The sequence below is a fragment of the Indicator indicator genome, chromosome 20 (genome assembly GCF_027791375.1).
Source record: "Indicator indicator isolate 239-I01 chromosome 20, UM_Iind_1.1, whole genome shotgun sequence".
In the NCBI taxonomy this organism is placed as follows: domain Eukaryota; kingdom Metazoa; phylum Chordata; class Aves; order Piciformes; family Indicatoridae; genus Indicator; species Indicator indicator.
In genome coordinates this window covers 3,260,995-3,274,842 of record NC_072029.1, presented here as the reverse complement: position 1 = coordinate 3,274,842, position 13,848 = coordinate 3,260,995, and the positions used below count along the sequence as shown (strand labels likewise).

Here is a 13,848-nt window from a genome sequence, read left to right as displayed (position 1 = left end):
ATCAAACTGCCAATGTAATGGAAAAAAACTATATAGGTTTTAAGGAACCAACAATCCCTTTCTTTGCTTGTTGAGGACTAGTCTAAGTAAAGGCCATGCTTGGGTGATCTGCTCAAGTGATCTTCAAGTGGTGGTGCTGCTGCATGGCAGGAGCACATTACCAAAGCATTCATCTCAAGTGTCTATTGCTGTTTCTAGCTATTTCTAAGCACTGAGCCTTGTTTATTACTGGTTTCATTAAAGTAACACATTTCTGGGTTTTCACTACTTTAAATCAACTTTATAATTAAGCCTGCTTAAACTGGTTACCTAACAGCAGGTGGTTAATGCAGTTGACTTTTGGTTGAAGAACTTGAGAAGCTGTAAGAATTCTCTCTGTAGCAGTACTCTGTATTAGCAAGGGAAGAACAGAGAACACCCCCCCAAACTACTGAGAAATTACATGTTGTCTTGATAACATTTATTCCCTGTGTTAAGCCAGAGAGGTTTTCCTACTATTTAGTATTACAGAAGTGGAAGGGCTGGTTGGCATTTGGAACTTAAAAAAAAAAAGATCAGGAGTGTAACCACTCCTGGTTCACAGTTTCAACTTTTGGCATGGGTTCCAGCACTGCAGTGTTTTATGACTTAGTTCCACACTTGAGTGAAGATAGGTGCTTTGAAAATAGTATTTTATTATAGCAGTGAAAAAGTGACTTCATTGTGCCACATCTGTGTGCTTCTAAATTTAGAAAAAGCATCTAACTTATTTTGAGAGAGGGGAGTTCATTGGAAGAAAGCTAGAAAGGCAAAATAATGCTGGGGAGGAGAGAGGAGAAATATTCAAATATTAAAATAGCTGTAAATGCAAATTTTTTTTTCTTCCCCAATACATAAGATTAATGCAAGTTCTGATGTTCCTTACTGAATTTTCATAGCAAGGTTCCCTGTGGCTCACATGCAGAAATAATTCCCTTTCTCTTTTGGAAAAGGATGTAGAGAGATGCCAGGTTGTAGCAGTATCATCAGCAAGGTGAATTGTAACATAGAATTATGGATGCACAGCCTTGAGCATGCTGATTTGAAGTCAACTCAGAAATTGGGCATAATTCCAAATGCCTTTTAGGATAGCCTACAAAATGTGATGCAGTTGCATTTCTCCTTCAGGTTAGAAACAGCCAAATGTGGGAAGCTGAAGACCATGTTTATCACAGAAATAGAGTAGTGTCTAATGTCTGCTTGCATTGTGCTTTTGGGAAGCCTGTGAGCTCATGAGCTGAAGTGCTATAGTCTTGATGGTTAAAGAGAAAAGTATTGCTTCAAATTCTGAGTCATGAGGGCAATCAAGTAGAGAGTAAGAAGTGTGAGGGGGTGGAAGCAGAGAATTTATCACATGTAATAACTTTTTTTTTTAAATAATCTGTGACCTTGTAATGTAAGAACCTAACAATTTCAGAAACGTTTAAGTTCCATTAGTTACCCGCTATCAAGAGCCAAATTGTATCTTCTCTGTGATTAAAAACATTAGTGAGTTATATTTGAATGTGTATTTAAAGGCACTTACTTGAAAAAATTATTTATTGCATGCATAAAGTGATACTTGGTATGGTTTTCAAATATTCACAGTTAGCTAAGCATCAAACAGATTTCCTGTGAAAGTATAAAAAAGCCTGTATATATAATGTCCATTTAAATTCCATGTATGTAACTGGATTTTCTCACTTTTTTTTGTCTTACCTTCATCTCTTTTCCTTTTTTTCTGTGCTGTTCTCCTCTTTTTTTTTTTTCATCTGAATCTCTGATTTTCTTTCTTTTTTTTTTTCTTTACCATCTTGCTGTTTGTCAAACAGAACAACAAAACCTGCTCCTCATCTGGATGGGTAAGAATCCTTTCTAGTTTCTGCAGTGCTGACTGAAATTTCAAGGTTGTGAGTCTTCATGTTCTATTGAAAGTAGGCAACAATGGGGGGAAAGCCCAATCTTCATTCTGTGAGAGATTATACAACAGAACAAGAGGGAAAACAAAAGATTCAGCCCTATAAAAATTGCAAGTTGCAACTTGCTTCCTAAAGCTGCTTGAATACTTGGAAGTTCTTAAATCCTGACATTATTATTTTTTTTAAAGCTGGTTGCTGCCCTCAGTCCATAAATCAGTGAGCTGAAATGTCAAGTTTGGGTAATGCTCTTTTGTGGCATGTTTTTATCCCCAAAATATATTAATTCTTGGATGTATAAATGATGGGGCAAGCGGAAGGAGGAAAGAGAAATGTGATGTGGTAGGACAAGACTGGGGATTAATTAGAATTGTCCTTGCAATGCCAGTGGGGATTTGCATGCTGGGTTTGTAGAGACCTGTAAATAAATGTCTCTTCTCTGGGGAAAATTGCATTTCTTTGTCATCTTTATATATGGGCTCTTGATCTCTCTGTTGCACAAAACTTTAAAAATAGAAAGATGGATTAGTAACGATGATCTGTTTACCCTGCCCCTGTAGAAGAGAGTAGAGTGACATCAAGTATTTCTCTCAAATTGAACTGGAGGTGACCTGTGCTTCACTTTGCATGAAATCCTGGCATTGCTGTAAATGTAAAAGTAATGAAAATCTTATTTCTAAGTGGAATACGTTTTTAAGAGCTGAATGTTTCTATTTCAGACTGACTTTTTTTAATCCGCAGTTTGCTGGAAAATAACTACAGCACATTTGTACTTACCAAACGTTGTATTTCTGCAGTGTTCATGTTGTCTTCGGATTGGTTATTTCTGGGTTTGAAGTAATAGAACAAATAGAAAATCTGAAAACTGATACAGCAAGTAGACCCTATGCAGATGTGAGAGTTATTGACTGTGGGGTGCTTGTTACCAAATCAGCCAAAGATGGTAAGCACACTGTGCCTGAAGTTCACTGACTGTTGACATTATTTTCAGACATTATGTCTCATTGTGGTAAAATCTCTAAAATCTTAATTCTTACAAACCTTGAAAACTTTAATCGTGATGTGAGGAAGCACAGCAAGGGAAAAGGTTTTTCTGTCCTAAACCTTTGTCTCTTGCCTGCTTCCTGTTCTCCTTGATTAGTCCTTGAGGTTAATGTAGTTTATAAAAAAAAAATAATTAGAACTTACTGTGCTGATTCTGAAAGGTGGAGACACTAACATGCTTTTCTTCAAGTTGAATTTTGTGTGGTTTCCAAAGGTTTCTCTTCAGGTGATGTTAATGCATGCAGTATATGCAGTCAACATCCATTTTCCTTTCTGTGAGACTTCTTGGGGAAGGAATTATCTTAAATACATTTGAGTAGTTGCTGTAAAGTAGTGGAGTGTTTTAAAGTTGTGTCTTTTACTTTGCTTTTGACTTTCCTTAAGGATAATATGGTTATTTACGTCCTTAGAGGAAGTCAAGAGAATAGATGATATAAAAGCTTGAGGAAGCAGAAAGGAGAAAATGACAAAGTTGTAGAAATAAAAATGAACAATGGAGACTGTGACCAACTCTTTGTTCAAGTTTTTGTTGCCTCTGCATTGCCTTCTACAGAAACTACCTTTTTTAACTGTTCAGCTTCAATTATAGACTTTGTGTGTTCATTCAAAAATTATTTTGTTTTGCAGTGCTGTGTCTTAACATGGTAGAAGCTGTGCAGGGAAGTTCTTACAGTTTACGTTCAGGAATATTTTACAGATACCTGATATCACAGAATCAGTAAGGTTGGAAAAGACCTCAAGGATCATCAAGTCCAACCTGTTACCCAAGCCCTCATGACTACTAAACCGTGGCACCAAGTGCTGCGTCCAGTCCCCTCTTGAACACTTCCAGGGATGGTGACTCCACCACCTCCCTGGGCAGCACATTCCAACAGCTAACAACTACTGATAATTTTATTGGTGTGGATTTAGGTAGGACAGAATTCTGACACTTTTTATTGTGCTTTAATGCAACTCATTGTGGAATAAAAAAGTTCAGAGAGTTCCTCTGAAGCGCTCTGTGTGTGTTTATACACAGATAAAACTGTACTTTGTGCTGTGTGTACACACTGCATACACAGGCAACTGTACACCCTGTAAATTTAAAATGTCTATTTTAAGCTTTGGAGAAGAAGAGGAAAGTATGTTCTGAGTCAGAAGCTTCAGACTCCTCCTCCAGTGCATCAAGCTCTTCAGAAACTTCATCTGAAAGTGAGGATGAAAATGAAAGAAGCAGAAGGAGAAAACGTAAAAGAAGAGCTAAAGCCAAGCAATCAAAAAAACGAAGAAAGGAAGAGAGGAAAAAAGAGGATCCAAGGTGCAAGCAAACCTCAAGCCAAAGACGGTGACTAATCTCTTAAAAATTTCAGAGAAATCTGAGAAACTCTGCTTTGTTTCCATGAAATACTCAAGCAATGAATATGAAAATGCTTTTATTTAATTTGAATTTTGATGCTTGGTTTATAAACAAACAAAAGCAAATTAAAAAAGCCCTGAAGCTGAGCTTGTTGAGTAACATTTCCCTGGAAGATTTTTAAGGTGTTTGTAGTGAGAAGGTTGAAGCAACTTTGAAATGAGTCTGAACATGTTAAAGTATTTGGGACTTAGATTACCTGTGGGACTCAGAATACCTGTAAGACATCAGAAAAATAATAGCTCTTTGTCTAATTGATTATATTGCGTGGCAAATTAAAGCAAAATTTTTTGCTGCGAAGCAAGAACTGAACCTTCTTGCCAATAATAGTGCACAATTGTCCCCATAGCCTAAACTGAGTTGTTTAATGAAGCGAATTTTGGTTGTTAAGCTATCAAAGTCTGATGCATCATGTGGGCTTGTTTTGTTAGTCACTTTGAGAAGTGGTGTTTATCAGCTGACACTTAATTTTGTGTTCTCAACTTTTTGTCCCCACAGCAGCCTTTCTGACAAGAGTGATACAACAGAAAAAGCAACTGACGTTAGTGCAAAGAGGGACAAGCCTGTGGTACGTCCTGAAGAAATTCCCCCAGTGCCTGAAAACAGATTTTTGCTAAGAAGAGATGTGCCTGTTGTCAATGTGGAACCTGAACCGTAAGCAGCATTGATGTTCTTATTATGTTGACTTGGTGGAAACAATGCCTAAGCCCTTCCTGCTAAAGGTCTATAACTACTACTGAAAGCAAATGATGGCTCTACTGTCAGTATTTCTAAATGAGGTAATTTAATTCTCCTTTTTACAGTTTTCTTTCAGTATTCCTTACAACTCGTGTCAGAGATTTTCAGTGAGATCTAATGAGTTAGCTTCATTGATCCTTAAGGGTCATACATGTTATGACCTTCAACTCAATTACAGAAGATGCAAAAAAAGAGTGAATAACTCCAGAAGTTCTGAATATAAATCATAGCACATCACAGAATGGTTTGAATTGGAAGGGATCTTTAAAGGTCAACTAATCCAACCCCCCTGCCTGCAGTCAGCAGAGACATTTTCAACTGGAGCAGGTTGCTCAGAGACCCAAATAACCTGACCTGGAATGGTTCTAGGGATAGGACTTCTACTACCTCTCTGGGCAACCTGGGCCAGTGCCTCACTACCCTCAGTGTAAAAAAGGTCTTCCTTCTCTTTAATCTAAATTTCTCTCTTCTAGCTTTAAACCGTCACCCCTTGTCCTGTCACAACAGGTCCTGCTAAAGTGTCTGTCCCCATCTTTCTTATAGACCTCTTTTAAGTACTGGAAATCAACAAGGTCTCCCTAGAGCCTTCTCTTCTCCAGGCAGAACATCCCTAACTTTTTCAGCCTTTCTTCACAGGGAAACTTGGCACTGGGAGAAGTGCCATGTTACTCAGAAGGTGAAATTTTGATTCAAAATCAGTCAACCAGAATTTTATGACCCACATGATATTTGAGAATAAGAGAAAATAGTCGTCTTTGGATATGAAGGCAGGCATGAGTTCACAAGTTACTTTTCAGATTTGTTTTGCACCTCTACTAAATAGCAGCTAGATTCTTCTATTTTAATCAAATTTCTCTGCTTTTGGACTCAGATGAGCTGATATGTTACATTGCCATACACCTCTAAAATCTGTTTGGGATGGGGATTTTTATTTTAGTTAATATTCTAGTCTCCTGTAAGCCTTTTCTTGAAAGATTAATGATGTTTCCCAAGCCTTGGTAACTGCTGCTGTGAAGAACCATACACAAACTGTAAAAAGGAGTGCTGAATTACCTCTTGTTTCAGAAAGGTTCTGAAGCCTTGCTTCTAAGGACTCTTAACTGTTAAGGTCCTGAAACTCCTTTGTATGTGTTGTTTTCATGATTTGTGCACCAAGCACATGTTAACCTCTTTAGAAAAGCCAGCTGCCCACTTCAACAGAGTGCAAGTCCATAGTTGGAGTTTATTTCCATATAAGCTACACATGTGGTTGAAATCAAGTGTGTGTTGATTTGCATTTTGTTGCAGAACTGTTTGTCTTGCTTTATTTCTCAGAGTATTCACTGAACTCTTAGTTCTGCCATCTCAAAAAGAAAAAGTTTTATGTGATTAAGTTAAAATCAGTGTTTGATTTTTTTTTTTTTTTTTTTTTTTTTTTTGGTTGGTTGGTTTTGATTTTTTTTTTTCATGTATGCTGATATTTTATTAATTTGTGTAGGAAGCTTCTTGATGCTGCACCAGTTCTCAGCGAACAGAAACCCTCAGTCTCTAAATCTGGACGAAAAATTAAAGGAAGAGGCACAATAGTATGTGACAACTTATTTATTCTTGCCTTTCATCTGTAAAAGCTTGCCCCCCCCTCCCCCAAAGTAGTTGTTGCTTCAGGTGAAAGGATAGGGAAGTTCTAGATCTTTATTTTTTTAATGTAAACAGGGTGTCTTAAAGCCTTCTGTAACTATCAGGTTTTATTCTGAGGGGCAATATATACTTTATTTTCACATATTGCTTGCTTTTATAAGTGGCTCAAAATAATTGAGTAAAAACCAGATGTTTGTCTTAATTATTGAGTTGAGGAGCATCTAATTTCCTCACAAAATTTACCTAAGTGTGTATCCAACTGGGTAATGGGAAATGATGAGTTAGCACTGTTAGAGGTTTTTTCCTCTGTTGCACAAGTAGCTCTTCCTTAAATGCTGTGCCTAAGCAGAAATTTTTTTAAACATTGAAGCTTCGCTACACTTTTGTGGAATTTTGTTTTTATTATTTTGGGCTTTTATTTGCTTGAAACGTGTTCTATACTGGGCTCTCATTTCTGAAGAGCTGAACAGCAGTAATTTTTGAAACAGGGCTTGTCTTTATTCAGACAAGCAGTTAGGTGTCTGCTAACTCAAGTGATACATCTGTGCTTTAGTAGCCAGGAAAAAAAAAGTTATCTGCAGTTATTGTGATGTTATTCCAAAAAGTGTTACTTAAAGGGAATTCATTACTTCTTCCTTGATTATTCCTTTTAGCTTTTGAAAAAGAATGGACTAGCTGCTGGCCCCTCTCAAACTTTGTGTAGTGCTCTTAGGGTGGGAGAAGTTAGTTAGCCATGGAATTCAGTTTCTGATGCAGGATAAACGCACTCCAAAAGTGGCAGGAAATCTAGAACTTGTATTTTCTTTATGGACTTTGTGTGGACAATGTTTTTCCAGCTTGTGTTATGAAGATGCATGCAAAATCTGTGTAAGAGACAGTATATTGTCTACATTATCCATTCTCTTAAAGAAAATGATGTTATCAGCTCATATCTTTGCTTTCACAGCGCTACCACACCCCACCTCGATCACGGTCCTGTTCTGAATCCGATGATGATGAGAGCAGTGAGACCCCTCCTCACTGGAAAGAGGAGATGCAGAGACTACGAACATACAGACCTCCAAGTGGAGAGAAGTGGAGCAAAGGAGATAAGTAAGATCTTACTGCAAATTTATAGGGTCTTGGGTTTTTATACAAGCTTTGATAGATTGTGTAGATGTAGCCTGTCAGAAACATTTAGGTTGGAAAAGACCTTTAAGATTGAGTCCAGCCATTAACACAGCCCTGCCAAGGCCACCACTAAACCATGTCCCACAGCCCCATGTCTACTCAGCTCTTAAATATTTGAGTTGAAAAATGTGAACATTCTTGTGGTTAACACATTCCATTTAAAATCTGAAAATTAGAAGTGAAAAACTTTCTTAAATGTGACATCAGGAGGACATACACAGAAAAGCATCAGACGACTCATTTCTGATAGTGGAATCTTGGATACTTAAGTAATTTATTTGTCTGTCCAGTTTTTTGTCACATTTCCTTTATCCTCAAACTTAGTGATATGATTTGTTTGGATACCAGGCAAGATAAGAAAATCCACCAATCCTATATTGGATTAGTTTATAGATTCTTTCAGCAAAGTCTGTGATGAAAGCCAGCTCTCCAGAATCTCTGTTGACCTCATGCTAAATAAGAGCTTCTATCAAAAGGAAAATTGAAGAATATTAATCATTGCTAAATAATTGCAAATATTTCTGACAATTCTTTTTACATATAGCCAAAAGAATACTCAGTAAGGTGGTGGTTTAAAATTTGTATTTGAATGTGATTTAAGAATCCTGTAGTTGTAGAAGTCAAATTCCTGACTACGACAGTTAAAACATTAAATCTCTTCACACTGGTTCTGCAACATACAAAATTTGCTGATGGCCATTTCATTTCTTACAGAGAATTTGCTCTTGCTAGTGATATCATTACAGATCTTGTTTGTTTTCTAGGTTGAGTGACCCATGCACAAGCAGATGGGATGAAAGAAGTGCATCCCGGAGATCAAGGTCTTGGTCACATAACGGTTATTCTGATCTAAGTACTGTAAGATATTCTAGCCATCACAAAAAGCATAGAAAAGAGAAAAAGAAGGTGAAACACAAAAAGAAATCTAAAAAGCAGAAGCACTTCAAGAAGCACAAACAAACAAAAAAGAAAACTTCAGCCTCATCAGATGTGGAATCCTCTCATTCCTTCCACAGGAGGACAAAGTCATCTTGTGATCGTGAGAGGAAATCTCGTTCTTCTTCCTCATCTTCTAGACATTCATCCAAAAGAGACTGGTCTAAATCTGATAAAGACGACCAGAGCTCATCAACTGTATCAAGCAGAGGGACTCGGTCATACTACAGGTCCAGATCCAGGTCTAAATCAAGATCTTATTCCCGAAGAAGTTCTAGGTCAAGATCAGCCTCTAAATCATCACGTTCTCGAAATAGGTCAAGGTCAAGTTCTAACTGTAGGCATCAAAAGACAGTTTCCAATTCTCCACGAAATCTTTCAACACGATTAACTGAAAATAAGTTGAACAAGTCTGTTGAGCCTGTAAGAGCAGTTATCCTTCCCAGTGATAAAGTGGTTGTACCACCGGTTGTCCCAGAAAACCTCCCTGTTATACCCTTAAGCGATAGTCCACCACCTTCAAGGTGGAAACCTGGGCAGAAACCATGGAAACCATCTTATGAGCGAATTCAGGAAATGAAAGCTAAAACAACCCACTTAATACCCACACAAACTAGTTACAGTTTAGTAGTGGTTAAAGAGGCTAACACTTCTTCCTCCTATCGTAAACGACAGAGGAGTTCAGATAGCGATCGAAGCAGTTACTCCAAGTATCGTAGCTCAGATAGTTGCCCAAGATCAAGAAGCAGATCGTCTCGAAGTAGGTCATATTCCAGATCTTACACAAGGTCTAGAAGTCCATCTAGCTCTAGGACAAAATCTCATTCTTCTGGCAGATCACCATCACTGAGTAAATACAGTGACAAGTCAGGGTATAGTGAGTCAACATCTTGCTATTCCCCTAGTGATGATGATAGACACAGGAAGAAAAGAAAATCCACCTCGAGTGACCAGAAAGCTCGGTCTCTTAAACTGAAGCAAGAGACAAGCTCTGAAAGTACCCTCCCTTATAAGAGTACAAAAGACTACGATGAGTCCTCTCAAGGATTGAAAGAGAGTGACACTTTATCATCTTCAAACTTCTCTACTGACAGTGAGCGTTCTGCTAAAGTGAAAGTGCTCCAAGAAAAAGAAGGCCGCTTGCAATTAGAAGGAGATGTTCAGAAGCAGGATAAAAATAGCTTAAGTTCTGAGCGAAGGGAGGAGAAGTCCAGGCATGAGCGGGATTCTAATCACAGTAAAAAGAAAACTGCCAAGGAGAAGTCTGCTGAGCAGCCTAGGAGTGGTGCAAACACGAAACGAAAATCCTATTCAGGCAGTAAATGGGACTCTGAATCAAATTCTGAAAGAGGAGAGGCAAGGTGTAAAAGGGGAGATTCCAGACTCTCCTCTAGTAAAGAAGAAGGAGAGGCCTCATCGGGATCTGATACAGAGCGTAGTGTGGATAAAAGGATGAAGAAACAATCAAATTCTTCAGAAGGCTTTCTGGATTCTGACTGTACATTGAAGACAAGCAAACAGTTGTCATCATCTGACTCTGAGAGTTCTTGTTCTAGCTCAGCAAACTTTAGAGGAAAGTCAAAAAAACACAAACATGGATCAAAAAAAACACTTAAAAAAGCACACTCCAAAAAAGCAAAAGAAAAATCAAAAGGGAAAAAGGAAAGGAAACACAAAGTTCAGAAAAGAAAGGAAATGTTTCATTGGCAGCCTCCCCTGGAGTTTGGTGAAGAAGATGATGATGATATCGATGAAAAGCCGGTTACCAAGGATGATAAAAAAGAAAAGCAGCTTAGCAGGGACATAAAGGATAAAACAGAAGCTCATGAAAAGGATGAAATAGTCAAAGATAAAATGGGAAATGGTGAAAAGTCTTGTCTGGATGAAAACCTTTTAGGTAAAAGCACTACGTGTGATGCCTCGCCAGATCTCAGTAACCTTAATAAAGAGAGCACTGAGACAAACTCTTCAGCCAGCGTTTTAAACTCAGGGATAAACGTGACCACTGGCAAGGGTGAGATGAAACAAGCAGAAGAAAGTAATGAGAACGGCTTGGAAGATGTCATTCAAACAGATGACAACATGGAGATTTGTACTCCAGATCGTAACTCACCAGGGAAAACTGATGTGGACATTCTGTCCCCTGTCATTCTCACTGCTAAACCTCAGGATTTAAGTGCTGGTGTAAGCAAAGAGCTACAGGTTGAGCCCCCTGAACAAGAGGCTGTCAAACTAGGAAACAATAGTATAGACATTATTAGCATTACAGAAGAAAAAGAAACAGGAAGGCAAGAAAACAACCCTGTCTCTGTGTCTAGTGCTAAAGACTGCAGCTTAAAAAGTGAAAATACTGAAAATACACAAAGCAATATGATAGATAATAAATGGAAGCCTTTGCAAGGTGTTGGTAACTTACAGCCAGCAGCAATTAGTACTGCTGCAGAAGTTAAGAATGTAACTTCAGCACCAGAACCTAAACCGGCAGGTTTAAGAATTGAAATAAAAGCTAAAAATAAAGTGAGGCCTGGATCTCTGTTTGATGAAGTCAGAAAAACAGCACGGCTAAACAGAAGGCCAAGGAACCAAGAAAGTTCCAGCGAGGAGGAATCTCCCAGTCGAGATGACAAGAGCCCATCCAGGAGCCTCAGTAGGTCACGAAGTAAATCCGAGTCTAAGTCCAGGCATAGAACAAGGTCCATATCTTACAGTCACTCAAGAAGCCGATCCCGAAGTTCTACATATTCATATAGGTAAGAAGTTTGTGCTGTTCCCACAGCCTCCCATGTTACCTTGGAAGTTCTGATGGTTTTAGGGTGTGGTTTTCCTTTTCAACATCACTGTATTGTTCACCTAGCAGGGAAGAAAGTTTTAACTTCAAAGATAGCTTTCTAGCACTTTTGCTTCCTGTTTGCTCCTGCTCTTTTTCCTCAGGTTTGTTCTGTTTTGTGCTTTTCAAAATTGTTCATTGATCGTAGGTCAAGAAGCTACACAAGAAGCCGAAGCAGAGGATGGTACAGTAGAGATCGGTCAAGAAGTCGAAGCAGCTCTTACCACAGTTACAAGAGTCGAAGGTAAGGTTCTCTAACTGGGGGTAATGTTGGGGTATGTTACAAACCCAGTAAATTAGGCACAGCAGTCCAGCTCTTCAGGCTGAGAGAGCTGGAAATGTGCTCTGCTGTGCATGCTACAGTCTGAAGTGTCTGCTTGAAATGTGCAAGGGAGAAGAGGCAGATTTTAGAATTTCCTATTCACAGAATCACAGAATGGTGTGGAGGCTGGAAAGGACGTCTGCAGATCTAGTCCAACTCCCCTGCTAAATCAGGGTCACCCACAGCAACTTGCCCAGGATCACAGTGTCCATGTGAGTTTGGAATCGCTCCAGAGAAGGGGACTCCACAACCTCTTTTGGCAGCCTGCTCCAGAGCTTCAGCACCCTCACAGTGAAGTTTTTTCTCATGTTCAGATTGAACCTCCTGTTGCTATTTCTCCTTTTGCTGGGAGCCACTGAAAAAAAAGTCTGGCCCCATCTTTTTGCCCTCCACCCTTTAGCTCTTGCTGAGCATTGAAGATCCCCCTCTCAGGCTGCTCTTTTCCAGACTAAACAGCCCCACATCTCTGTCTTTACTCCTTTGTCCCCTCAGCATCTTTGTGACCTCTGCTGGGCTCTCCCAGTAGTTCCCCCTCTCTTGAAAGAGAGAGCCCAGAACTGGACACATCATTCCAGATGTGGCCTCACTAGGACAGAGTAGGGAGGGAGGAGAACCTTCCTCAACCTGCTGGCTATGCTCTTCTTAATGCATCCCAGGAGACTGTTTGCCTTCTTGGCCACAAGGGCACATTGCTGGCTCTTGGACAGCTTGCTGTCTGCCAGCACTCCCAGCTCCTTTTCCACGGAACTGCTTCCCTGCAGGTCAGCTCCTCACCTGTACTGGTGCAGGACTTGTTACTGAAATTGCCCTTGCCTGTTACCAAAAAAAAAAAAAAAAAAAAGAGATTTGTTTAGTGTTTTGTAGTATAGGTGAGGAATTTGGAGCAAAATGCTTTCAAGAATCAAGAAGGTTGGAAGAGACCTCAAGGATCATCGAGTCCAACCTGTCACCCTACACCTCATGACTATCTAAACCATGGCACCAAGTGCCACGTCCAATCCCCTCTTGAACACCTCCAGGGATGGTGACTCCACCACCTCCCTGGGCAACCACTCTCTCTGTGAAGAACTTTCTCCTCACCTCCAGCCTAAACCTCCCCTGGCGCAGCTTGAAACTGTGTCCTCTTGTTCTGCTGCTGGTTGCCTGGGAGAAGAGACCAATCCCCTCCTGGCTACAACCTCCCTTCAGGTAGTTGTAGACAGCAATGAGGTCACCCCTGAGCCTTCTCTTCTCCAGGCTAAACAGTCCCAGCTCCCTCAGCCTCTCCTCATAGGGCTTGTGCTCAAGGCCTCTCCCCAGCCTCGTTGCCATTCTCTGGACATGCTCCAGCAATTCAACATCTTTCCTAAACTGAGGAGCCCAGAACTGGACACAGTACTCAAGGTGTGGCCTAACCAGTGCTGTGTACAGGGGTACAATGACCTCCCTGCTCCTGCTGGCCACACTATGCCTGATGCAGGCCAGGATGCCATTGGCTCTCTTGGCCACCTGGGCACACTGCTGGCTCATGTTCAGCTGCTGTCAACCAGTACCCCCAGGTCCCTTTCCGCCTGGCTGCTCTCCAGCCACTCTGACCCCAGCCTGTAGCTCTGCATGGGGTGGTTGTGGCCAAAGTGCAGCACCTGGCACTTGGATTTGTTGAATGCCATCCTGTTGGACTCTGCCCATCTGTCCAGCCTGTCAAGGTCCCTCTGCAGAGCCCTTCTACCTTCTAACAAATCAACTCCTGCTCCCAGCTTGGTGTTACCTGCAAATTTACTGATGATGGACTCAATCCCCTCATCCAGATCATCAATAAAGAACAGGATGGGGCCCAGCACTGATCCCTGGGGGACACCACTAGTGACAGGCTGCCAGCTGGATGTGGCACCATTCACCACCACTCTCT

General features: G+C 40.2%; 1 protein-coding gene across 3 annotated transcripts in view; it reads left to right on the top strand.

Annotated features, from left to right (window-relative positions):
- NKTR (natural killer cell triggering receptor) overlaps window positions 1–13,848 on the top strand; it is a 41,402-nt gene that overhangs the window by 24,079 nt on the left and 3,475 nt on the right. For 2 of the 3 annotated variants that reach the window (XM_054390164.1, XM_054390162.1), the window contains exons 6-13: window positions 1,830–1,859; window positions 2,711–2,856; window positions 4,059–4,281; window positions 4,852–5,004; window positions 6,566–6,653; window positions 7,652–7,797; window positions 8,640–11,561; window positions 11,787–11,882. In XM_054390164.1, coding sequence (XP_054246139.1) covers window positions 1,830–1,859; window positions 2,711–2,856; window positions 4,059–4,281; window positions 4,852–5,004; window positions 6,566–6,653; window positions 7,652–7,797; window positions 8,640–11,561; window positions 11,787–11,882 — 3,804 coding nt within the window. Of the gene's footprint in view, window positions 1–1,829; window positions 1,860–2,710; window positions 2,857–4,058; window positions 4,282–4,848; window positions 5,005–6,565; window positions 6,654–7,651; window positions 7,798–8,639; window positions 11,562–11,786; window positions 11,883–13,848 lie in introns of all 3 variants that reach the window. The other variant, XM_054390161.1, reaches the window with a different exon arrangement.